Here is a 24,672-nt window from a genome sequence, read left to right on the forward strand (position 1 = left end):
TAATTGTCTCTTTCTGGGACACTTGTAATTGTCTTCTGGGACACCTGTAATTGTCTTCTGGGACACCTGTAATTGGCTCCTCCATGGAAAGCCTGTACAGTATTTGGCTCCTCTGGGGTGCCTGCAGATGACTCATACAAGGAAGACTGTAATTGGCTCCTGCAGGAGGTGCCTGTAACTGGCTCCTGCAGGAGGTGCCTGTAACTGGCTCCTGCAGGAGGTGCCTGTAACTGGCTCCTGCAGGAGGTGCCTGTAACTGGCTCCTGCAGGAGGTGCCTGTAACTGGCTCCTGCAGGAGGTGCCTGTAGTTGGCTCCTGCAGGAGGTGCCTGTAACTGGCTCCTGCAGGAGGTGCCTGTAACTGGCTCCTGCAGGAGGTGCCTGTAACTGGCTCCTGCAGGAGGTGCCTGTAACTGGCTCCTGCAGGAGGTGCCTGTAACTGGCTCCTGCAGGAGGTGTCTGTAACTGGCTCCTGCAGGAGGTGCCTGTAACTGGCTCCTGCAGGAGGTGCCTGTAACTGGCTCCTGCAGGAGGTGCCTGTAACTGGCTCCTGCAGGAGGTGCCTGTAACTGGCTCCTGCAGGAGGTGCCTGTAACTGGCTCCTACAGGAGGTGCCTGTAACTGGCTCCTGCAGGAGGTGCCTGTAACTGGCTCCTGCAGGAGGTGCCTGTAACTGGCTCCTGCAGGAGGTGCCTGTAACTGGCTCCTGCAGGAGGTGCCTGTAACTGGCTCCTGCAGGAGGTGCCTGTAACTGGCTCCTGCAGGAGGTGCCTGTAACTGGCTCCTGCAGGAGGTGCCTGTAACTGGCTCCTGCAGGAGGTGCCTGTAACTGGCTCCTGCAGGAGGTGCCTGTAACTGGCTCCTGCAGGAGGTGCCTGTAGTTGGCTCCTGCAGGAGGTGCCTGTAACTAGGTCTGCCTGTAACCTACAGGCAGTAAATTTCTGCCTGTACAGAAATTGGCTCTACCAGGAGGAAAGTCTGCAATCAGTTTCTATTGTTTTCTTTTATATTTAATATTTTTTGTGTAGAGAAAATGTCTGTCAGCATGACCAGTCTAGTTGCACTAAATATCTGCCTTAAACTTATTGCTAACAATTAAAGTATGTTAGATTTATTTTTAAGTTTGTTTTAACCTTTTATTGTGTTTTTCGGCAACTCATTCTCATCACGACTAATCAGTTCAACTGAACCCAACTTGATGGAAATTTGTAGATTTTTTACTTTTTGAGTGGAACTTTCATAAGAACTGGCATATAATATATATGCAGTATATATTATAATATATATACTGAATATATAAAATGTATTTCTGGTCCACTCAAAGATCATTAGCAACCGAGTCCATCAGACCGGAGTCTCACCGAAATTCTTAATTTTTGGGTTGGCTTTGCTTATTATCAAGTATTTTATTATGCACTACTGTATTTACAGTAGTGACAACTAATATTATTTCCAGTCCTGCTGCTTGACTACGAAAGGCGATCACAAACTGCGGCCCATTGGTGAGGACAATACGTCACATCCAGTCCCGCTTCTTGACCACCAAGCACTACTTGCAGATCACTTATCATGGTGAGGATACGTCTCGTGTTGTGGCCACTCATGAGGACACTTACAATGTTGTGGTCAATACTTCATGTCAGGACTACAATTACTGTACAGGGATACCTCAGTTTAAGAGTTTAATCCGTTCCTGGAGACAGCTCGTAATCCGAAAACTCGTTAACCAAAGCTAATTTCCCCCATAAGAAATAATGGGAAATGAATTAATCCATTCCTGACTACCCAAAAAACCTCACTTCAAACTAAATTTTATACCTAATTTATCTAAATCTACACTACCAAAGTATGTTCAAGTTATTACTTACCTTTGCTGATGACTGCTGATGGCATATGGAAGATGGTGAGGAGGGGGGAGGAGGAGAGGAGTTACTGTTTGGAAGAGGAGTCCCCTTCCATTATAATATCAGGCAGTGAGGACCTCTCTCGAGTGCATTCTCTGGCATGATTTGCCTGCATACCACTAGGTCCTGGTTGTGGCTCACTGCTCGATTTTCTCACAACAAAGCGGTCCATTGATGATTGTTTTCCCCTTCTTCACAAGATGTTTCTGTCGTGAGGCATCACATTGTCATTGAAAAGATTAATGCAACGGCCTACTACAGCTTTCTCTGGGTGAGTCGTTTCAATAAAAGTTTGCATTTCTTCCCACATCTGACACCACTTCTTAATGGTTGTGGAAGGGATATTCGCTGCTGCCTCATCCTCCTCCACTGTAGAAACATCCTCAGCTGTGTCTTCTTGCTGTTCCTTTTGAAGGGCTTGGAGTTCTTCGGTGGTCAGTTCTTCGTTGTGTTCTTCCACCAACTCCTCCACATCAGCACCATCCAATTTCAAGCCCATTTGCCGGCCCAGAGTAACAATTTCCTCGACAATAGGCGCATCATTTACAGGCTCAAACCCTCAAAGTCTAGTTCTGTCACACATTCAGGCCACAATTTTCTCCAGCCAGAGATCAGGGTTCTTTGAGTCACTTCTTGCCAGGCTTTGACAACGAGTTTTAAAGAACTACAAATGTTAAAATGGTGTTTCCAGAACTCTTTGAGGGTGAGGTTTGTTGCTTCAGTCACTTCAAAACATTTCCGGAAAAGTGTCCTTTCATAAAGTTTCTTAAAATTTGCTATGATTTTCTGGTCCATTGGCTGAATTAGAGGAGTGGTGTTAGGAGGAAGGAACTTTACTGTGAGAAATTTACTGTATCTGCAACAATTCATTTTCCAAGCCTGGAGGATGAGCAGGAGCATTGTCGAGGAGAAGCAGGGCCTTGAGTGGCAAATGTTTCTCCTGTAGATATTTTTCTATGGCAGGGCACACCACTTCATTCACCCACTCTGAAAAAAAATCTTAGTCACCCATGCCTTATTATTAGCCCTCCACATCACACACATTTGGTTTTTCTTCACTTTATACTGTTTGAAAACCCTTGGATTTTCATAATGATACACTAGCAAGGGTTTAATTTTAAAATCGCCACTCGCATTTGAACACAGCACAAGCGTAAACCTCTTTCATAGGATTGTGTCCGGGCAATGATTTTTCCTCCTTGGTAATGTATGTCCTCGTAGGCAATCTTTTCCAGAACAGTCCTGTTTCATCACAATTAAAAACTTGTTGCGGTAGGTATCCCTCAGCCTCTGCAAACTCTTTAAATTCATCAATAAATCTTTCAGCCACTGGTTTGTCTGAGCTGGCAGCCTTCCCATGCCTCTCAACACTATGGATACCACTTCTTTTTCTGAATTTTTCAAACCATCCCCTGCATGCCTTAAACTCTTTCGTATCTGCACTCGTTCCAGGGGTTTTCTTTCCAAGGTCTTCATGCAATACCCTGGCTTTCTCACAAATGATGGCCTCTGAAACACTATCACCTGCTAACTCCTTGTCGTGTATCCAAATTAATAACAACTTTTCCACTTCTTCAAGTATTTGTGGTCTTTGTTTCGTGATTGTTCTTACGCCTTGTGCCACTTTAGCACTCATAAATGTCCATTTTCTTGCCAAGTATAGTGCATATCGTTGACGTGGCTTTGTTGTACTGCCTACAAAGTTCAACAACACGTATACCATTTTCATGCTTCCGAATGATTTCTTGTTTTTCCTCTATTGTCACCCTCTCATGCACTTTCTTGCCTTGATCTTTACCACTGGCTTTCTTGGGACCCATGTTGAGATATATAATAACAACTTTTATGGTCAAATGGCCAAAAATCCAACAAAACACTGAAAATCCTGGTGAAGAATTCAGGCGGGATAGTCTCTGGGCGCGAGGCACTGGTAAACTGAGGGGCGATCGCCGTGCCACCACATGCTAAGTCGGCCTGTACGTGTATCAACACCCTCGCCTTCCGAGGCAAATTTTCCGAGCAAATCCTGCTCGTATTCCGAAAAACTCGTATACAGGGACACTCGTATTCCGAGGTACCACTGTGTATATATATATATATATATATATATATATATATATATATATATATATATATATATATATATATATATATATATATATATATATGTCGTACCTAGTAGCCAGAACTCACTTCTCAGCCTACTATTCAAGGCCCGATTTGCCTAATAAGCCAAGTTTTCCTGAATTAATATATTTACTATAATTTTTTTCTAATGAAATGATAAAGCAACCCTTTTCTCTATGTATGAGGTCATTTTTTTTTTATTGGAGTTAAAATTAACGTAGATATATGACCGAACCTAACCAACCCTACCTAACCTAACCGAACCTATATTTATAGGTAAGGTTAGGTTAGGTAGCCAAAACAAGCTAGGTTAGGTTAGGTTAGGTAGGTTAGGTAGACGAAAAAACATTAATTCATGAAAACTTGGCTTATTAGGCAAATCGGGCCTTGAATAGTAGGCTAAGAAGTGCGTTCTGGCTATTAGGTACGACATATATATATATATATATATATATATATATATATATATATATATATATATATATATATATATATATATATATATATATATATATATATATATATATATATATATATATATATATATATATATATATATATATATATATATATATATATATATATATATATATATATATATATATATATATATATATATATATATATATATATATATATATATATATATATATATATATATATATATATATATATATATATATATATATATATATATATATATATATATATATATATATATATATATATATATATATATATATATATATATGTATGTCGTACCTAATAGCCAGAACGCACTTCTCAGCCTACTATTCTAGGCCCGATTTGCCTAATAAGCCAAGTTTTCATGAATTAATGTTTTTTCGTCTACCTAACCTAACCTAACCTAGCTTTTTTTGGCTACCTAACCTAACCTTACCTATAAATATAGGTTAGGTTAGGTTAGGTAGGGTTGGTTAGGTTCGGTCATATATCTACGTTAATTTTAACTCCAATAAAAAAAAATTGACCTCATACATAGAGAAAAGGGTTGCTTTATCATTTCATAAGAAAAAAATTATAGTAAATATATTATTTCAGGAAAACGTGGCTTATCAGGCAAATCGGGCCTTGAATAGTAGGCTGAGAAGTGAGTTCTGGCTACTAGGTACGACATATATATATATATATATATATATATATATATATATATATATATATATATATATATATATATATATATATATATATATATATATATATATATATATATATATATATATATATATATATATATATATATATATATATATATATATATATATATATATATATATATATATATATATATATATATATATATATATATATATATATATATATATATATATATATATATATATATATATATATATATATATATATATATATATATATATATATATATATATATATATATATATATATATATATATATATATATATATATATATATATATATATATATATATATATATATATATATATATATATATATATATATATATATATATATATATATATATATATATATATATATATATATATATATATATATATATATATATATATATATATATATATATATAATCTATCTCAACATTTTATCCCTTTATTTTCTTTAGGTTGGGTTTGGTTAGGATAGGTTAGGGTAGGGTAGCATAGGTTACGTTAGGTTGGGTTAGATGCAGTTTTTAAGATTTGAGACCCTACTCCTTCCGAGGCCTATTTATAAGCTGAGGTCATGTTTCTCATTCAGACATGGGTGTGCTGTCTCCTTTGTTCGATGATTGTTTTGGTGGTATTTTTGCCCAGAGGTCTGGTGGCAGGATTTATTTACTGTATATGCTTCTGTACAAGAAGTACTGTACTACACAATTACACAATTCTTGTGTAATTTTCAAGAATATTTTGCATGGAGAAACTGTTTTAATATGTTCTATCATATATTTATTGAACTTAATTTTCAAGTGGTTTTGAAGGGGAAAAACATATGATTTTTGTGCTTGTTTGTACAATATATATTTTCAGTTGGTATTGGACCAAAAAATGCCTCTTATTAACCAGGAAATATGGTAGTTACATTACATATATCCATTGATGTATGGAGTGCAGGAGTGAATTGTTGCTCCTGACTTTGCCTCATGTGCTACACTAGCTTTTCGCACCTTGAGAGATGGTACCTTAATTAATCTCCATGTTCCATTCCGTTAACTGTTAAATTTAGCAGATGATTAAGTCTCCACTGATCCGAGAGAATCTATGCCTTGGGCAACACCAGCACATGTGCAAACCATGCCCACAGAGCTGGCAGGGCAATCAGGCCAGAGTTAATGAGAGGAATGGGCAGACTGTTTGTGTGTGTGTGTGTGTGTTGTTTGTTCCTGTCAATAAATGCTCAAAAAACTACCTCCCTACCCCCCCCTGCCACTAGTCTGCAGCCTTACCGATATGTCACACAAGTAAGTGACAGAAACTAGGACTAACAGTCTTGACTTGTTGCATTTATAGTCATGGTATTCACTCATCACCTTGTTAGCTTCTCAGTAGCCAACTAAGTTAGGGTTTGTTCTTATAGTCATGGTATTCACTCATCACCTTGTTAGCTTCTCAGTAGCCAACTAAGTTAGGGTTTGTTCTTATAGTCATGGTATTCACTCATCACCTTGTTAGCTTCTCAGTAGCCAACTAAGTTAGGGTTTGTTCTTATAGTCATGGTATTCACTCATCACCTTGTTAGCTTCTCAGTAGCCAACTAAGTTAGGGTTTGTTCTTATAGTCATGGTATTCACTCATCACCTTGTTAGCTTCTCAGTAGCCAACTAAGTTAGGGTTTGTTCTGTCTGGATTAGTTTTTAAACTGTTGTCCGGGCACTGAAGGGTATTCTGGGCATTTTGTGTTTACCCAGAATACCAACCTGTGTGATATGCAAATCTTTTATGAGAAAATCTTAGGTTTTCGTTGCACTGTATTTTCAGGAATTCTAGCGTAGGTTAGACATGCATAGTGTCTTCATAAGGTTTCCTAACTTCAAGGAAATGGTCAATTTAAAGTGTCCTCTTCTAACCTACCAGAGGATCCAAAACAGAAAATGGGACAGTACGTCACTTTGGCCAGCCGCTTCCATTTTTTAGTACAACAATTTTTAACCTTATGTAATGCATACAAGTGAAATGCGACGTTCTTTGTATTAGGACAGGTTGAGACAGGAATGAGTTTAGGTGAGTATAAATAGAAGCGTCCTCGTATGGGCCAATGGAAGCTGCCTCGTATGAGCCAATATGCCATCTGTAGTTTTATTTACTGTTATTGTATAACATAATAGATGTGGGATTGTTGGATTGTTTCAGACATAGGTTAGACATACCGATGAATTTTGGGTAAATATAAATAGGAGCTGCCTCGTGTGAGCTAAGAGGCCTTCTACTGTTTCTTATATTCTGTGAGCCTTCATTGATGCTATTTGATAAAGGTGATGCCTTCGGCATTGTTCAGTCCCCTCGAGTTTTATTAAAACCCTATTGACTATTACTCTTTGAGCTTTGTTAGAAGGTTGTAAACCCTTCTTTCGTTTCGTGCACTTTCATGTACTTTTTATTTCATCAGTTATCCCTCTTGTTCTTTCACACCATGATGGTTTCTTGTAAGACGATACCGTAGTAGTTGGCCAGGGTTACGAAGACGTGACTTCTTGTGTAAATATTGCATTATATCTAACTGTTTTGTGTGTACAGAAGAACCTCGGGTGACGAGCAGCCCTCATCTACGAGCATTTCAGGTAACCAGAGAGCCACTCGCAGAAAATTTGTCTCGATTGACGAGCTTCCGCTCTGTTAACGAGAAAACCATGTGGTGCCTCCTAGCGTTCCTGCTGGTTCTTGCAAATTTTCAGACGCCTCCGATGGCAGTATTGTTGTTTTATCACACAGGAAAAGCATCCCTCTGCATTTATTTATGCTTTTCTTTGTTTTTTGGTGATTTTGTGACTACAATTTGTAACCCACAATGTAGTAACCCCTCTCCTCCTCCTCCCCCCCCCCCCCCCCCCACCTCCCCATCGTCTCCTTCAAGCCAGCTACAACTCTTCATAAGGTAAAGTACAATTGAAAACAGTAAAACAAAACATAATAATTTCATGTATTATAATTACATTATAAAATTTCATATTGATGTTTTTCAGGGGTAGAACGGATTAATTGTATTAACATTATTTTAAATGAGGAAATTTGTTTCGCAAGAGGTTTTTCACATGACGAGCTCAGTGCCGAAGCGGATTAAATTTGTTAACCGAGGTTCCTCTGTATTAAAATACTTTGTAAATATTCTCTCATAATCATCATCATTTCCATAGGATATCAAGCCAGAGGAGTGTACTGTGTGTTTGGGCACCTACGACGAAGCGCTGCTACGGCCGCGCTCATTGCCCTGTGGCCACACTTTCTGTTCGCAGTGCATCGAGAATGCCATCAAGGATGGCCAGCTCACCTGCCCAGGCTGCTCTGCCCAGCACAGTGCCACGGCAGCTACCCAGTTCCCGATCATTTACGGCATGGAGGCCTTGATTAGGAAGCTCAAGGGTACCCAGGTCACGTCACCGGAAGCCGCGCCAACAATGCCCAGTCAGACACCTCCACGAGGCATCAGCAAGAAGGTGCAGTCCCTGGTGGAGGAGCAAAAGAACAGCATCAGCAGCCTCATTACCGTTTGTGAGGGGGTACTGCTCCAGCTGGGGGAGTACCGGGGCCAGCTGGGGGACTGGAAGACACACCACCTCCAACTCCAGGACAGACTCTACGGTCTGGTAGAGCAGAACCAGGAGGCCATGGAGCTCTTAGATCAGGAGGACGCTAATGTGGTGGTTATGGCAACGCAAGGAGAGGAAGGGAAGACACAGCTGCAGGGCATGTTGGGGGCCCTCGACACGAACAACACTGCACAGGAGATTTTCATCACTATCGACAGAGCTGATCAGTGCAATGTGCAGGTCGAAGACTGGCTCCAGAATTGCCAGCAATTCTTTCCAGATGTAAGCGCTGTCTCTACCTCAGTGAAGGTACGTGGTTTAAAGGTATTGTTCAGCTGTCGCTGATTATAGTGTATCAGAGTCATACCTTTATGTAAAAGTTTTTGTTACAAAGTGTAAAGTGTAGAAAACCCGCCAAACACACACTGAAACTACGACGTTGCTACAACGTTCGAACAAGTTTTAACAACCAATATAGCAAGTTGTAACAACATTCTAATATGTCATAAACATGTTAAGCCAAGATGTAGCAACTTTATTACAAATTGTAACAAGCGGAAAATAGTGACAGTTACGGTTTGTGTTTCCAGGGCAGTACTTTTTCACTTAGAACTCAAGCTTTATTTTGCATTTCTTTACATGCATTGCAAGACGCCATGTTGTATTTATAATGCTTTGCTCCACCTTGATGGTAGATAAACCGCTAATCAATACATTTGTGACTTTTACTCGTAATCCGAGTAAAGCAACTGGGCTATACTAGAGAATCAGTTAAGAGATCATGGGAATATGAAGTCATTCACGGGATTCATTATGGAAAGGGAGGGAGGAGAGGGAATTATCATGGGAAAGCGCCAAGCCATTATTACTATATAGCACTTGGAAGGGGTCAGGATAAGAATTTGGGATGGGACGGGGAGGGAAAGGAATGGTGCCCAACCACTTTGACAGTCGGGGACTGAACACCTACCTGCCTGAAGCGAGATCGTCGCTCTACCATCTAGCAAGGGGGAAGCGAAGCATAATAAATACAATATGACGTCTTGCGATGCATATAAAGAAATGTAATATGAATGATTTTGGGAAATGCCTTTTCAATATTTGAAGTGAAGGAAATTTTTTTTTTTTTTGTGTGTGTGTGTGTGTGTGTGTGTGTGTGTGTGTGTGTGTGTGTGTGTGTGTGTGTGTGTGTGTGTGTGTGTGTGTGTGTGTGTGTGTGTGTGTGCCATAGTTTGGTCATGTTGAATGAATGGATAATGGTGGACTGGTGAAGTTTGTAGTTGTGTGAAGTAGAGGGAACGAGGAGAGGGTGAGGCGTGGAAGGTGTGTGGACACGATGAATGAGGAAGTAGGAAGTGTGTGAGGAAGCAGGGGAGTGTGTGAGTGTGCTGGGGAGTGTGTGAGGAAGCTGAGGAGTGTGTGAGTGAGCAGGGTAGTGTGTAAGTAAGGAGGGTAGTTTGTGATTGCGCATTGAAGCATTGTGCACATGGCATTATGAAATGGCAGGTACACTGCTGTGGATAACTGCTAGAGCAAGGTGCATATTATTCTGCATAATGTAGTGTGAATGATGGATTGAATGGATGAAAGGGAAATGACGAAATGACTGTACATCGAGTCTAATGCTAAATTATAGTCTGATGCCTGGACTGCACAAGACCATCAGGTCATTCCTGCAGATAACAACAAAAGCAGGTGTTACAGCTGTCTCTAGTTCACCTGGGAGGCTCGGCCTCCACCGTTAATATTTGTGTTGTAATGACAGGTGCAGGAGACGATCAGGGAGGCCTTGGATAAGATGACTACAGAGACAGATGACACAGCTGCCCTCCTCCATCTGGGAGACAAGGCCTCCACCGTTAATATTTGTGTTGTAATGACAGGTGCAGGAGACGATCAGGGAGGCCCTGGATAAGATGACTACAGAGACAGATGACACAGCTGCCCCCCTCCATCTGGGAGACAAGGCCTCCACCATTAATATTTGTGTTGTAATGACAGGTGCAGGAGACGATCAGGGAGGCCCTGGATAAGATGACTACAGAGACAGATGACACAGCTGCCCCCCTCCATCTGGGAGACAAGGCCTCCACTGTTAATATTTGTGTTGTAATGACAGGTGCAGGAGACGATCAGGGAGGCCTTGGATAAGATGACTACAGAGACAGATGACACAGCTGCCCCCCTCCATCTGGGAGACAAGGCCTCCACCATTATGGAGAAAGTTCGGGTAATCACAAGAAGAATCCCTCGCGATCAGTCGAACGTAAGTTTATGGTTCTATTAAACATTTTATTCTGTGTAATACTATTCATCCAGATACATTTCAAACAGATCAATTTTCGTGTGAGTATTGAAGGATTTCTTTCTTTGAGTTATTAACTGTACTGGCACGATCACCCTATAGTACTGTTCTGCTTCGATCATTTTATTGAGTAAGACACTTTAATATATGTTATAATCTTTAAGCCATAATGGTCATTTATTTTACACAAGGTAAGTAGGAGTGGAAAGAAACAGTATACACAGTGCCACATCCCCGATGAAGAATATCTTGAGGCTCCCTAATACACGGCCCACGGTGTCTTCCACCAGTTGACATGTCCCAAGAATAAGTAGGCTATATACTGCCCACCACCTGCCACAGGTGAAAATATTTGTAGGCCCGTTATGCACTGCCCGCTGTGTCCTCGTCATCATTATCAATGACTGTGTCGTTCTCCACTTTAATGGGGTACAGAGGCCAGAGTGCCCCCCAAAAAAAACACTCCAGAATTATGTAGAACCAGCACCATCACACTCCAGAATTATGTAGAACCAGCACCATCACACTCCAGAATTATGTAGAACCAGCACCATCACACTCCAGAATTATGTAGAACCAGCACCATCACACTCCAGAATTATGTAGAATCAGGTTCACAAAAATAGGACTGGAGGTGAGATCGATGTCTGATGATGATACTAGTCCAGAAACAAACAACAGTTGATATAGTGGTCACAATCGTCTTGATAATGGTCCAGGATGGACCGAAACGTCGTCATCGTCGTCGCCTCATCCTCTGGTGAGTGGTTTGGTCATCATATCTTGAGCCACAGTGTTGTGACTCGTCGTCTGCATATGTCACTGAAGAAGAAAGGAGAAAGGCACAATTGGGGGTTGTCTAGAAGGCTGCGGAGGCACTTTGTAACCCGCTAGTGGATATTACAAATAAAACACTCAAGACAGGAGATCTTTAGAAATCTTGATAAATCCAAGTGAATTCCCAATACTCAGAAATTGGGAACTGATCATGATAAGAACAAAGGAGTACCCGTAGAGGATTAACTTTATAACGTAAGAGTAATTTGGAAATTGATAAATCCAAGTGAATTCCCAATACTCAGAAATTGGGGACTGATCATGATAAGAACAAAGGAGTACCCGTAGAAGATTAACTTTATAACGTAAGAGTAATTTGGATTTAGAGGAAAAAGAAAGTTATTGCTGACAAACTTGATAGTTTTATGAACAACTTACCAAAATAAGACTGGAGGAAAATGGTGGGTAGAGTGCATTTTTATCAACACTTGTCTGTAATCATGTGTTACTATTTGTCATGAAAGACTGATGTACAAGGTGGCATAATTGTAAGTAGATTAAAATCGGTAACGGATCAAGTCTCCCTGATGAAGAAAACAAAGGGTCGTAGTCAGAGAAGTAGTCAATAGTGCTTCTCGTAGTCAGTGAAGTAGTCAGTAGTTCGTGTTGTAGTCAGAGAAGAAGTAATCAGAGTAGTAGTCATTAGTCCTTCTCATAGAGAAATAGTAGTAGTTCTCGTAATCAGAGAAGTACTAAGTAGTTCTTGTCGTAGTCAGAGAAGTAGTCGGTGGTTCTTCTCATAGTCAGAGAAGAAGTGTCAAGCTGGAGGGATGTCCTTGGTGTCGCAGTAGTTTCACACTCGCTTCACGAGCGATTTGGCCTGGATTCGTATCCTGGCTGGGGAGGATCGACTTGGTGACAGTCCTTAACTGTATGCCTCTGTTAATGCAGCAGTGATTGGATACCTGGTTATTAAACAATTGGCAGGTTGAATTCCTGGGAACTAGGAAGTAAGGCTTACCATGAGCTATAGGAAGGGAAAGCTCTACTTGCTGACCCTACTAACAGGAGTCAGCAGTCGTCTGGTCCTGTACCCACCTACGTAAAAAAAAAATTTTGATTACCTCCTGTAATGTACCACAGGTGGTGATTGTAATGTGGTGGTGTAGTGTACCACAGATGGTGATTTGTGCACAGATGGTCATTGTACTATGGCAATTGGAGGAGTGTAAAAGTTAAGAATATTTATCAGATTACTAGAATTTGAAGTCTCTCAGACATATGGACTGGAGAGATCAGATTTGATCAAAAACTGTCAGACATAGGAACTGGAGAGATTGTTGCTCAGTTTTGATAAAAAAAAAAATGGCTACAATTCTTAATGAGTGTAGAGCGCCGGTCTTGCTTCATATGGGTCAGTGTTCAATCTCTCGACCTTCCAAGTGGTTGGGCACCATTCCTTTCCCCCATTCCATCCCAAATCTTTATCCTGATCCCTTCCAAGTGCTATATAGTCGTAATGGCTTGGCACGTTCCCCCCTGATAGTTCCCTCCCTTGTTTATGAGTGGGTAAAGATAGTGTTTTTATTTCCCAGAATGTGAAGTCAGGTCTGAAGAAGAAGAAGAATAGTGGGAAGGATTCTTTAGTGTCATCCCCCAAGGCTGGTGATACCGAGTCACGAATGGACATGGCTGTATGTATGCTTAGCATTTTAATAAAGTTATCCGGCAGTTATCAGTCGGCAATGAGTCACAAGAACGTGGCTGACAATATGATATCCAAAGCACACACACACACACACACACACACACACACACACACACACACACACACACACACACACGCACACGCACACGCACACACACACGCACGCACGCGCACACACACACACACACACACACACACACACACACACACACACACACACACACACACACACACACACACACACACACACACACACACACACACACACACACACACACACCAGAAAATTTGAATTCTTCTTTTCTTTCATCTTATTCCTACCTTTCATCATATTTTTCTTTCTACTAAGTCTTGCCTTTCATCTTATTCTTATCTTTCTCTTTGATTCATCCCACACTCTCTTCCCTTCTATTGTTGATCTCCTCTGCTCTCTTTCCATCCCACACTCTCTTCCCTTCTATTGTTGATCTCCTCTGCTCTCTTTCCATCCCACACTCTCTTCCCTTCTATTGTTGATCTCCTCTGCTCTCTTTCCATTACACGACTTAATAATGGTCCAGGACAAACCGAAACGTCATTTTTTTTCATTTTTCTGCCGTGTAGTTTGGATATCACAGTTTACTGCACTCTACCTACATTTTGTGCTCACTCTTGTGCACAATGAACTTTGTAATGAACTTTGCCATCTTTGCCATCTTTGCCATCATCTTCAACTTTGCCATGTAATGAACTTTGCCATCTTTCTAACTTTTAGTATGATATCTCCGGAAGTATATCCTGACAGCGCTGCATGGATGTTGTTTTTTTTCAGTTTGTACCCAAAAATTACAGAGAGGCATGTTTCACATCCAGGTATCGGTGCCTCTTCCCAGATCCAGGATGCACTCTATTGAGTGGAGGGTTGTAAATACTGTAGCCCCTTCATTTTTGTCTTTATGGAGGGTTGAAAATAGCTCCCTGTTTATCTTTATGGAGGGTTGAAAATAACTCCCTGTTTGTCTTTATGGAGGGTTGAAAATAGCTCCCTGTTTATCTTTATGGAGGGTTGAAAATAGCTCCCTGTTTATCTTTATGGAGGGTTGAAAATAACTCCCTGTTTGTCTTTATGGAGGGATGAAAATAGCTCCAAGTTTCTATCTATATGAAAGGTTGTAAATAACCCCCCTAGAGCTTTTCCTCTCTGATTCATTTAGCGTCGTCTTCCTCCTTACTCATGTTGAAGTCAATGTACACCCGACTGTGTGTCTCTATCCCTCGGCCTCATTTTCTCTGTCAGTATATACTGCAGTGGATGGCTTTCTTGTTAATGTAACCATTACCGATGTATCGTGCATGTTGATCTCCCTCTACAAAAGTTTTCTACTTAGGTTGCCCCATTTTGCACACATCTAGCCAAAGATTGCCTTTTGCTCCTGGCAGTCTCAATTTCTTCTCTCCTGTCGCGGGTTTCTCTCGGATTTTTCCACATTGTTTATAATCACTGATTACATCCTGTATATTTTGTGGTTGGTGCCATTTACTTCCTTTGTAGTCTGCATGTGCCGCTGAACTACTGGTGGCAACAGCAAAATTATAAAAGAACTCTGGGGCTTCCCCAGCCCTCCCTGCTGGTGTAATTACCTAAGTGTAGTTACAGGATGAGAGCTACGCTCGTGGTGTCCTGTCTTCCCAGCACTCTTTGTCATATAACGCTTTGAGACTACTGACGGTCTTGGCCTCCACCACCTTCTCACCTAACTTGTTCCAACCGTCTACCATTGTTTGCGAAAGTGAATTTTCTTATATTTCTTCGGCATCTTTGTTTCGATTAAATCTATGACCTCTTTTTCTTGAAGTTCCAGCGTCTCAAGAATTCTTCCCTATCAATTTTATTGATTCCTGTTACTATTTTGTACGTAGTTATCATATCACCTCTTTTTTCTTCTATCCATCTTCTAGTTTTTGGCATACTTAATGTATGCCAAAAACTTAACCACTCCTTGTAGCTCTTTTGTCCTTCAGTTCTGGGAGCCACTTAGTGGCATGTCTTTGCACCTTTTCCAGTTTGTTGATGTGCTTCTTAAGATATGGGCACCATACAATTGCTGCATATTCCATCTTTGGTCTAACAAAGGTCGTGAACAATTTCTATTAGTATTTCTCCATTCATGTATTTCAAAGCCATTCTGAAGTTAGAAAGGTAGCATAGGCTCCTCGCACCATGTTCTTAAAATAGTTCTCGGGTGATAGTTTTCTATCTAGAACCTCCCCCCCCCCCCCCCCTCCCGCAGATCTCTTTCTATCAGAATTCTTTCTATTTTTCTCACATAATTTATAGGTTGTGTGTGTGTGTGTGTGTGCGCGCCTATGCATTTGGCTTATGTACTCACCTAGTCTGTACTTATGTGTGGATAAGTACACGTGTCGTGGGTAATTACGAAAGTGTAGTTACAGGAGTTGAACTATGCTCGTGGTGTCCCGTCTTCCTTATAATCTTGGTCATATTACAGCTTGAAACTACTGATGGCTTTGGCATCCACCACCTGTTCACTCAAATTTTTCCAACCGTCCACAACTCGGTCCACAAAAGAACTTTCAGATATTTTCCTAGCACCTTTACTTTTTGTTAAGCTTGAGTCAGTAGATGTATGTAATTATCTAAGTGTAATTACAGGTTGAGAGCTACGCTCTTGGTGTCCTGTCTTCCCAGCACTCTTTGTCATATAACGCTTTGAAACTACTGACGGTCTTGGCCTCCACCACCTTCTCACAACTGTCTACCACTCTGTTTGCAAAAGAACACTTACTAATATTTTTTCTGCGCATTTGTATCCTTTGTGTGTGTTCATCTGTGATAAACAAGTCAATTCTAATAAGATGGAACTACTGTAGTTCTTGACTTAAAGAGCTTTGAATATTTTAGGGTGATAAGGAGCCGGTGAAGAAGACCAAGAAGAAGTCCAGGAAAAATGCCGTCCCTCTGGCGGATGTGTCCTTCACCAATAAGCTGCTTAACGTGATCAATGCAGCAACTGCAAGTCAAGAAGTCGCCACCAACATTAAAACAGTGGTCGAGGTTTGTACCTTACCTGTGTTTTCTGTGAGGAACCCCTCCCCCCCTCCCCTGGCTCCCTGGAGCCAGGGGGGCCTCCAGGGCTCACCTCCCCCACCCAGCTCCCTAGAGCCAGGGAGCCTCCGAGGCTCACCCAAAAAATGGCATTTCATTGCGTTCAACGCTGGTTTTTTTTTGGGGGGGGCCCTTCGGCTCTCTGGAGCTATCCAGGCTGATATGTATATCATTAGACTTTGGCATCAGTCAGTGTGAATGGAGTTCTAGGCCTACTGGAAACAAGAAGCCAGGACCTGGCCCCCCCTCAGAGAGTCACGAGGAGCAATGGCCTATAGAAATGCACACGAGATTTGGAGCATTTTATGTCTGAAATCGACCGGGCCGGGCACCCAGAAAGGTAAGCGCTTCAAAACAAATCCCTATTCTGGTTAAAACGACTAAAATAGACAAATGAGTGGACAAAACTCCCCAAATGAAAATGAGCAAATAAGCATGATGTCACACGAGCCGCGCCATACGTCTGCGCAGCTTCCCCCTCCCCGGGAGGGGGAAGGGGGAATCCCAGACCCCTGCGCTGGTGATCCACCCTTCCAGTTCTCGGCTGATGTGATTGTGGCTCGGTTGTGTGGCTCCAGCTCCAGATTATCTCCGTGTTGTGCTGTACCTTGGGTCCAGTACTGCTCTTACTGTGGCGTGCGAACTGCTAGTATTATTCTCAGGTACTCGGGCTGTATGTGCATAGGGTTCCCTTCCCTGAGTGCCCTGTAAGTACTGCCCTTGGGGCTTGGGGGTTATCTTACCCGAGTCACCTTGGGGACTACCTATGTTGGTCTTTTCCTGCTCGGTGATTGACTGCCCCGAGTGTGTTGGGGGGTTTCCACTCTCATTTACCTTGGGGTAAGTGGTAGTTTTTGCACTGGTTGGGGTGCGAGGTACTGCGCAGATAGTTTTCACCTATTACAGCGGCTGGCTCTGTTCCTCCTGGATACTTTGTCCTCTTGCGTGGTTTTTATTTTTATTTTTGTTCTGCCTGGTGTGGGGGGGGGGGGTCTTGGTGTTCCTTGCCACCAGTTATATTAGGGTCTTGACCTCTGTTGTTCGGTGGTACCCGTCCCTGCTAGGCCACCATGAGTAGACACGTCCCGGGGGTTCAGTTTTAGAAGATTGTTTGGTAGTCTTCGGTGCCAGTTACCAGTACCCTGCCTGAGCTTACCTTTAGCAATACCAGTCTAGGGGGCCCTGGGAACCCCGCGGGGGACAAACGGGGTCAGATGGAGGTGACCTCTGGGTTCCCTCTCGCCTTGTGCGAGTTTGAGGGTTGCTCTGTCCCCCTGTCTCAAGGCAACACTCATTGTTTTTGCATCTGTCATGCTGCCTGCTGGGTCGGTGACACCTTCAACCCTGGGTCCTGCGAGTATTGTTGCTTTTTTGTGACTCAATTCACCCAATCCACTGATGACATTATTTAGGTGCAGGCGGCTCAGGCGTTGCATGCTAGGTATAAGTTGCTGCAACGTGTTAGGTTGGTTGCTTCCCCGGATGCCCCGAGGCTGCCCCATTTTGCTTATAGGGACCCGGACTTGAGGGTGTTGATCGCTTCGGCTTTGGTTCAGCCCGCACCCCCTCATTCTTTCCCTGTTGTGGTTCATTCTGTCTCCCTTTCCTCCCCCCCTTCCTTTCCCTGTTTCCAGCTCCTAAGCGTCTGAGGGCTTCAGGGTCGTGGCAGGGTTTAGAGGTTTCCGAGAGACTGGCAGTTTCGGAGCCATTCGGTGCCATTCAGGTCGGTTCCTCCTGCCATGGCACTGGAGTCTGACCAGTGGGCCCCTTCTCTTCCTGCTCTTTTGGCTGCTCCAGCTTTTTCTTGTGAGGCCGGGGCTTTGGATGATGACTCACCCCCAGGGCCTAATGTGGAGGTTTCCGGGGTTGGGGAGGAGCTGATTTGGGGCCTACTGTTACAAGGAGTGGTGTTTTCTTCCCCCTCTCCCCCTGTGTACGAGTTGGATTTGAAATTGGCTCTTCCCCACGTTTGGTTCCGTATCTCTGCAGGTCCCTCAGTTCCGTCCTTCGGGAGGTTTTTGGCTTCCTGCATTTCACCTACTGAGGCACCGGCGGCCATTGCAGCTTACCTCCTGCGCAACCCAGAATATGCCTCTATAATGGATCCGTCTTCCTTCAGATTTTGGTCTTCATCTCTGTACTGGGTTCGTTATGAGATTCCAGAGTCGTCCTGGCTAGCAGGCTGCCCATTGTTGTCATTGGATGCTTGGAGCGCTTTCTGCCATTCCCGCACGCTTGAGTGGCATGAGGCGTTGACTATGGTCCAGGTTTACCTGGGGGGCGACTTTGAGCACTTTAATGAGTGTTCACTCCGGCCCTTCTGTGGGATGTGGGCGCTTTTCAGCTTCACATGCAGGTTCCTTCCTGTCAGCTGCGCATGTGACTGAGGACTTGCGTGCTCATGGCTTGCTGTCTTCGGTCTTGCATTTCTTTTCCCTCCTGAGCTGTCTTTGGACTGGCTTGCAGAGGATGTAGAGGCGCTTGGGGCCGTTCCTGCATCTGGTGCCTTAGTCTCGGCTGCTCGTGCATCATCTGTGCTGTTGAAGCTATTTGCTCTGATCCTGCAGGATGCGGTGTCGCGTTTTTTTTACTGTGCGTCTCATGTCTCGGCAGGTTGTGCTCGCTTCCTCCTTGGAATCTGCTTGGGCCCTGACTCTTCAGTTGTTTTCGTTCTTTTGTTCCTTGCTGTTTGCGGACTCTGCTGTCGAGCAGTATATGCGGGCGGCTTCTTCGAGCTATCGTCCGTTGTCTGACTTGTTGGTTCTCCGGGGATGCCGGGTGTGTTCCTTCCAGAAGGAAGGAAGCCCTGGCTCGACCCTGGCGGGTCGAGCCAGGGCTCGGGGTTCCGCTCGTTGGGATGGACCACAGGTGTCAGTTTCGGAGCCGTCTGTGTTTGGTCGACGCTGTGTTTGCTCTATGCGCGGATCGTGTTCTCATAAGGGGTGCCGGCCCTTTCGCGGTTCGCCCCATTGATGGGGCGATGGAAGAGGAGGCTTGCTCTGCTCGCTCATTCCTGGCCTCATGATTTGTGGGGTTTTTGGGTCGTTTCTCACGGCCAGTGGTGGCGTTGGGTGGCTCCTCCTCCTTTGGGAGGTTCGGGGCTGGCAAGGCAGGCCTCCTCTCCTACGCTCTGTTGGGTCGTCTTGGAGTGGGTGTGGTTGGGCATGGTCGAAACGACAACGTCTCTCAGGTGGGTTTCTGCCTGTTTCCAGTTCCGAAACGGGACTGTGCGGACCTGCGGTTCATTTTGGATCTGTCCTGTCTGAACCCCTGGGTTTCTTGCCCCTCCTTTCAGATGACCACTCTGTCCCAGGTCCGGCTTCTGTTTGAGCCAGGCGCATGGATGGTGTCCCTGGACCTCAAGGATGTGTATTGGCACGTCCCCATTTGTCCGAGGTTCAGGGATTGGCTCGACTTTGTTGAGGGGCGTCAATGTTATCACTTCCATTGTCTCCCGTTTGGGTTGAACTTGGCACCTCGTATGTTCACACGCTTTACCCGGGTTGTGGTGGCCAGTCTGCGTCTTTTAGGTGTTCGGGTGTTGGCCTATCTTGACGACTGGCTGATCTGAGCTCTCAGTCGGTCCACGTGTCTGCTCACCAGGGGTTTGGTGCTTTCCCAGCTAGCCAGGTTCGGGTTCCTGGTGAACTGGCAGAAGTCCCATCTGGTCCCCCTCACAGGTTCGAACCTGGCTGGGTCTTGTGTGGAACTCTCGGACTGCTTCCTTGTCTCTCCCTCCAAAGTCTCTCCTTCGGCTGCGGTCCCGCATGTGCTTGTTTCTGTGGGGGCTCCCAGGTCACCCAGCAGTTGCTGGGTGACCTCGAAGGTCTGTGCGGGAGCCTGAACATTGCGATGATGATCTACCCGCCGGGTCAGGTTTGGCTTCTTCAGCTGTTCTGGTTCCTTTGGGGATGTCCCTTCCGCCTATTGCTATCGCTGGGTTCAACCCCCAAGGGCTTTGTGTCGGCTGCTGCATCGCCAGCTCCCTCTTCAGGTTTTTCAGGGTTCAGTGCCTTGGCGCCTACCCGAGCCCTCGCACAATGTGTTCACAGACGTGTTGTCTCTCAGCTGGGGTTTTGTGACCAGTGCTCACCAGGCTGGCCAGAGACAGTGGGGTCTGTCCTTCTGTTGGGCCCCCAACACGGTGAGGGAGTTCGCGGCAGAGTGATTTTCGCTTTGGAGGGTTTGGGTCGCCTGCGGGTCGACAGTCCGGCTCCATTCAGACTGCTCTCCAGTGGTTCATTGCCTGAACCGTGGGGGTTCGATGTGGTCCTTGGCTCTTTGGGGCTGGTCGCTTTGGGTGACTCGTCTGCTGAGTTCTCGGGATTTGACTCTCTTGGCAGTTCACATCCGGGGGGGGTGTCCAATGTCCTGGTGGATGGCCTGTCGTGGTTCATTCCCTTGTCCACAGAATGAATAGTCGATACTGACTCATTCAGTTGTCTCTGCCAGACATTCGGGCACCCAGAGGTGGACCTCTTCGTCTCGGCATGGTCGAGATGTCTACTGGTGTATGTGGCGCTCTTCCCCGACCGAGAGGCCATCGGGATCGATGCCTTCCTGCAGGACTGGTCGAGGTGGGGGTTCCTGTACCTCTTTCCCTCGGTTCAGCTGTTGCTCTGGGTCCTTGCTCGCTTGGAGACTTAACAAGGGAGAGTAGTCCTCGTGGTCCCTTGGTGGCCGGCCCAGCTCTGGTTTCAGGCGCTGTTTGCTCGGTGTCCAAACCCGGAGGTTTTCCCGTGGCTCCGCCTCTTTCAGGAGATCGGTCCGGACCATTATGAGACTAGTTCGTTCTTCTCCTCGAGTCTTAGCATTTTGTCTTTTTGACTTGAGTTCATCACCATCTGTATGGTGATCAGGTGGCTTCTTTGATGGTGTCCCACCTGTGGGTTTCGTCTCGGCGGCAGTATGAAGTTTCCTTCCGGTCCTTCCGGTTCTTTTTTATTCTACCTCGCTGTACTTCGTTTTTGGTTAAAGTTGTGTTGTCCTTTCTCTCCTGGATGTTTCAGGACCGTCATCTTATGCCGAATACTGTCACTTCGTATCGTGCGACGTTGACGGAGCCGCTGCTGCTTGCTTTCGGTACTGATGTTAATTTAATTCTGCACTGTTTCACAAGCTTTCTCGGGCGTTGTTTCACCTCCGGCCTGCTCGTGCGCCGCCTGAGCCATCCTGGTCCTTGGACAGAGTGGTCTCATAACTGTCTTCTTCTCGGTTTGTTGTGGCCCCTTCTGTTCAGGATTGTTTTTCCAAAGGCTCTTTCCTTGTTGGCATTGGCCTCTGTGGGTCGGGTTGGGGAGCTTCATGCTCTCCTCCGGCGCAGGGGTTTCTGCTCTTTTGGTCGTGATGGTAGGTTTGTTCATTTGCAACCGTCTACTTTCTGGCAGAGAATGAGACTGCTGCTTTCTGACGGGGCCCTTGGGTTGTTGATGCTTGGTTGGTCAGGCCTAGGGTGCATCATGTGTTGTGTCCGGTTGCAGCTCTCCGCCATTATTTGCACGCCACGGCCTCTGTAGCCGGGGACGTGCTTTGGGTTGATTCAGTTTTCTCTCTTACCTATTCTCGGGTTCAGGTCTCTCAGGTCGTCCACAAGGTTATTCGGTCTAGCCAGCCTGCGGTCGAAGGTGACATTCGTAAGTTTGCTGCACTTGCCGCCATCTTTGGTATTATTTCCTGGGCTGACATTAATGCACAGGGATTTTGCCGGTTGAACAGGGTCCTGGGGGGGGCACTACCTCATGAATGTTCCTGGGCCTAGTCAGGCCTGTGTCGCATTGGGTCAGCGGTTGCAGCCAGTTGTCTCGACTTCGAGTTGAGGTACAAGCACTGACCGCCTCCTGAGTAAGTCCCTCTCGTTTTCATCATTGGAGGAGTAGCTCGGGGGAGACGAAGGGGTTTTTACCCCAGAAAACAAGCATTGAAGGTAATGAAACACCATTTTCTGGGTGAGTCCCGGAGGCCCCATGGCAACCCTCCCTCCCTCTTCCGGTCAGCATTTTTCGCGTTTTTTTTAATATCCAGCCTCAGAACTGGTGGGTGGATCACCGGTGCGGGGGTCTGGGGCTTCCCCTTTCCCCTCCCAGGGATGGGGGGGGGGGGAGCTGCGCAGACATGCAACTCGTGTGACATCATGCTCGTTTGCTCGCTTTCATTTGGGGAGTTCTGTCCACTAGTTTGTCTACTTTAGTCATTTTAACCAGAATAGGGATTTGTTTTGAGGCACTTACCCTTCTGAGTTCTTGTCCCGGTCGATGGCAGATATAGAATGCTCCAAATCCCATTTCTATAGGCCATTGCTCCTTGTGCCTCTCTGAGGGGGCCAGGTTCTGGCCATGGTCCCTGGTAGGCCTAGAACTCCATTCACACTGACTGATGCCAAAGTTAGGGATATACATATCAGCCTGGATAACTCCGGAGAGCCTCCAGGACTCACTCGGAAAATGGCGTTTCATTACATTCAACTGCGTGTTTTTTTTTTTTTTTTTTTTTTTTTTTTTTCAAATTATTTACACAATAGGAAATAGATTTTCAAATGAAATTAAGTGTTCATTTCTGAACTGTTCTCTTTATCCCCCCCCCCCACCCCCTTCCCCCTCTCCTCTGGGGTCGGCAGTCTAAATGGGTCCACAGAAACTAAAACTAGATAGATAGTTTTCTTCAAGAAGTGCCGGACAAACCGGGCTGTGGTGGGCATGTGGGCCTGCGGGCCGCTCCAGTCAACAGCCAGATGGACCAAGTTATCACAAGTCAAGCCTGGCCTCGGGCCGGGCTTGGGGAGTAGATGAACTCCCAGAACCCCATCAAGCAGGTATCGAGCAGACACACAAGTCTCTATAATTCATCCACCATAACCAGTAACAGAGGCCAGAGTTTTGGGAGGTAAAAAGCATGTTTTCCAGAGGACAGCCGTACGCCTTTTAACATTCAAGCTCGATGTAGTAACTTATGCAAAAGAACACAGTAATAGGGTAACTGCAGTGTCACATCCCTTATTAGTAAATTAATAATGAAACCTTCCAAAATAGTTTTTACACAAAATATCCTCATTAAAATAGGGTTGTGTGGTATGTGGAGGTGTGTGTTACAGGCCAGAAAATAGGATAGTCTGGTCTCACTTGTGCACATATTTTATTGTTCCAACTGCCAATGCACAGTTACAGTAATTGTATCTTCACCCAATAATGGGTACTATGAAGAGTAACGGCTCACAAATATCAAAGTTTTCTATGCATAGATTGGTCATGTTGGGCGAGTGGATTTTAGTACCCCTTGTTTTGTATGTTGTATCAAATCAAGGGAATGGACAAACATAATAACTTGTTTGTTTTATACCTTGTGTTGAGACCACAGGCTGAGTAAATATAATACACTAGTTAGTGCAGACAATGAGTCACAATAACGTGGCTGAAGATATGATGCACACACCAGAAGATGAAGAGACGACGCCGTTTCGGTCCGTCATGGACCAGTATCAAGTCGTCCTGGATCATCGTCATTATCAAGTTGATCATTATCTTAGCTGTCTTAAAACCAAGGGGAAATAAAAGTTCACAGTTAGTTGTGGGGTCAGGGATTGGAAAACACAAATTACTAACAATGCAATCTCTAAACTTGTTCAGTTGCCGGTCAATTATGTTAAGATTTGTATAAATAAACAAGGAAATCCTGTACTGTATGTAAAGTTGTTGTGCCTTGTTTAACCAAATTTGCCCAATTACACACCTGCTGGATTGCTCACCGGTTACGTGTTGAAATGAAAGGGGAAGCAGAGGCTGACGTACCATTCCTACCAATGGGAGCCGGTCGGCCGAGCGGACAGCACGCGGGACTTGTGATCCTGTGGTCCTGGGTTCGATCCCAGGCGCCGGCGAGAAACAATGGGCAGAGTTTCTTTCACCCTATGCCCCTGTTACCTAGCAGTAAAATAGGTACCTGGGTGTTAGTCAGCTGTCACGGGCTGCTTCCTGGGGGTGGAGGCCTGGTCGAGGACCGGGCCGCGGG

At 44.5% G+C, this 24,672-nt stretch overlaps 1 protein-coding gene across 1 annotated transcript in view; it reads left to right on the top strand.

The window, feature by feature from the left end:
* The window catches only part of LOC123767016 (uncharacterized), a 72,900-nt gene that overhangs the window by 1,256 nt on the left and 46,972 nt on the right, over positions 1 to 24,672 (top strand). Inside the window, exons 2-5 of the mRNA XM_069337520.1 lie at positions 1,456 to 1,571; positions 8,383 to 9,084; positions 10,895 to 11,041; positions 16,468 to 16,620. Of these exons, the coding sequence (XP_069193621.1) occupies positions 1,569 to 1,571; positions 8,383 to 9,084; positions 10,895 to 11,041; positions 16,468 to 16,620 (1,005 nt within the window). The 5' untranslated portion in view covers positions 1,456 to 1,568. The remainder of the gene's footprint in view (positions 1 to 1,455; positions 1,572 to 8,382; positions 9,085 to 10,894; positions 11,042 to 16,467; positions 16,621 to 24,672) is intronic.

Source organism: Procambarus clarkii, chromosome 5 (genome assembly GCF_040958095.1).
Source record: "Procambarus clarkii isolate CNS0578487 chromosome 5, FALCON_Pclarkii_2.0, whole genome shotgun sequence".
Taxonomy (NCBI): Eukaryota; Metazoa; Arthropoda; class Malacostraca; order Decapoda; family Cambaridae; genus Procambarus; species Procambarus clarkii.